The sequence below is a fragment of the Helobdella robusta genome (genome assembly GCF_000326865.2).
Source record: "Helobdella robusta unplaced genomic scaffold HELROscaffold_9, whole genome shotgun sequence".
In the NCBI taxonomy this organism is placed as follows: Eukaryota; Metazoa; Annelida; class Clitellata; order Rhynchobdellida; family Glossiphoniidae; genus Helobdella; species Helobdella robusta.
The window spans coordinates 5,146,844-5,149,078 of record NW_008705512.1 but is presented as its reverse complement, the minus strand read 5'-3'; the positions used below and the strand labels follow the sequence as shown (position 1 = coordinate 5,149,078).

At 32.1% G+C, this 2,235-nt stretch overlaps 1 protein-coding gene across 1 annotated transcript in view; it reads left to right on the top strand.

Moving 5' to 3' along the window:
• HELRODRAFT_189968 (hypothetical protein) overlaps positions 1–1,183 on the top strand; it is a gene marked incomplete at both ends in the record, with an annotated part of 42,090 nt that extends 40,907 nt beyond the window's left edge. The window contains one exon of the mRNA XM_009033367.1: positions 931–1,183. Within this exon, the coding sequence (XP_009031615.1) occupies positions 931–1,183 (253 nt within the window). The remainder of the gene's footprint in view (positions 1–930) is intronic.
• Positions 1,184–2,235: the final 1,052 nt, after the last annotated feature.

Sequence of the window (2,235 nt, the reverse complement as noted above, 5' to 3'; positions counted from 1 at the left end):
ATAAAAAAACACCAAGATAGAAAAATCATCAACAACAACGAAGAAAACATAGAACCGATACCAAAAACCCCAACAAACACGTCTTCAAACAACACTGCCAAAGAAATATAATTAACAAAAACTCCATAAAAACAACAACAACAAAAGCATAGAAATAAAAACAACAACACCATAGAAATAAAATCTCTCATTGCTTTTGTAGTGACTATAACATCCAGTATTACTTTTACCTCTAATACTACGGACACATAAAGATCTGCATCTAATACCACCCATGCAGTTACTTCTACTACTACTACTACTACTACTACTACTACTAATACTACTACTATTAATACTACTACTATTAATACTACTACTACTACTACTGCTGCTTCTATTACTATTACTACTACTACTACTGCTTCTATTACTATTACTACTACTACTACTTTTACTACTACTGCTACTACTGCTACTACTACTACAACAACTACTTCTACTGATGTTACTATTAGCAAAGATAGAAGTAAAATTATGAAAAATCAAGATATCAACGTGCAAACATCAATGAAAACAGAAACAAAAACAAAGAACTGAAATAACCAAAGAAACAAAATAGCCAAAGAAAAGAAAATAGCCGAAGAAAAAAATATTATAAATCGAACTTTCAGTAAATTAAAAGGATGTTTATGCAGATGAGCTTTTGATGGCGATAATGATGATAAAAATAATGATGATGATGATGACGTTGTTGTTGTTGATGATAATGATGACGAAGTTGTTGTTGTTGTTGCTGTTGATGATGATGATGATGATAACGATGATGTTGCAGTTGATCATGGTTGCGCAACAGACAAAATGATAAAATTGACGAACGGATGAATTTTTTGACGTTAACAAAAATAATTTCGTAAAATGAAAAAGCATTGTTGCAACAAAAAACATCAGCAACAACATCATCAACAACAACACCAACAACAACATCAACAACATCAACACCAACAACAACATCAACAACAACATCAACATCAATAACACCATTACCAATAAAAACAGCACCAATAAAAACAACAACAACAAATACCAAAACATAGACAACAACAACAACAGCAACATAGACAACAAAAAAAACAACAACAACATAGACATCAAAAAGAACAACAACATAAACATCGAAACCACACCCTCAGTCCTACCTTAGATGATTCTCTGAGCAGGAATTGAAAGTGAAAAACTGAAAAAAACCACAATTGAATGGAGAGAAAAGAAGAAAAAATATTTAGGTATAAAAAGTGAAAGAATGAAGAGAGAGAGAGAGAGAGAGGGACAGAGAGAGAAAGAGAGAAAGAGAGAGAGAGAGACGGAAATGAATGAAGAGAAGAATGAATAAAAATCATATAGGGAAGAATGAAATGAATAAATGAATGAACGAACAAACAAAAGAATAAATGAATGATTCAATGAACAAAAGAATGAGTGAACAACTGAATGAATGAACAAATGAAAACTGTTCAATTTAAAAACTAAACAAACAAATGAAACGTGCCGTCTAGATGAGTGAATGAAAAAATCAGACAGGAAGAAGAGTAAAAAAAATGAATGAACCTATAAAAAATGAATAAAGTATGATGGAAAGAAAGATAAAATGAAAGGAGGAAGGATTGGAAAAACGACAGCGTCAGACAAACCGCAGAACGCTTGCGAGAGTAAACTAGAAACTGCAAGATTTGTTTATTGCATATGCCTCAACACACACACACACACAAACTACACACACACAAACTACACACACACACGCATGCACACACGCACACACACTCAAACACACATTCACACGTGCACACGTCAAATAGATAACAAATGAATGTTATTAAGTTATATAAGTGATAAAAATAACTCATGTGATTTTTTCGTATTTAAAGTGTGTGTAATTTGGTTTAGAAACATGTATTTGCTCTTTTTTTTCTCTCTCTCTCTTTTTTTTTCTCTCTCTTTTTCTGTTTCTCTCTCTCTTTCTCACTCTGTCTCATTCTCTCTCTCTCTCTCTCTCTTTCTCTCTCTCTTTTTCACTCTGTCTCTCTCTTTCTCTTACTTTCACCATTTTTTGAATTTCAAACAAATCTGTCGCCAACGTGTCTATATTCCATTTGTACGTTTTCAAGTCATCTCAATTTTATATGGTATCCTATCCTATAACTGAGGGTGTCATTTTGCATTTTTGAATTGTATCTTTTGTATTTTCTTTGTATCTTT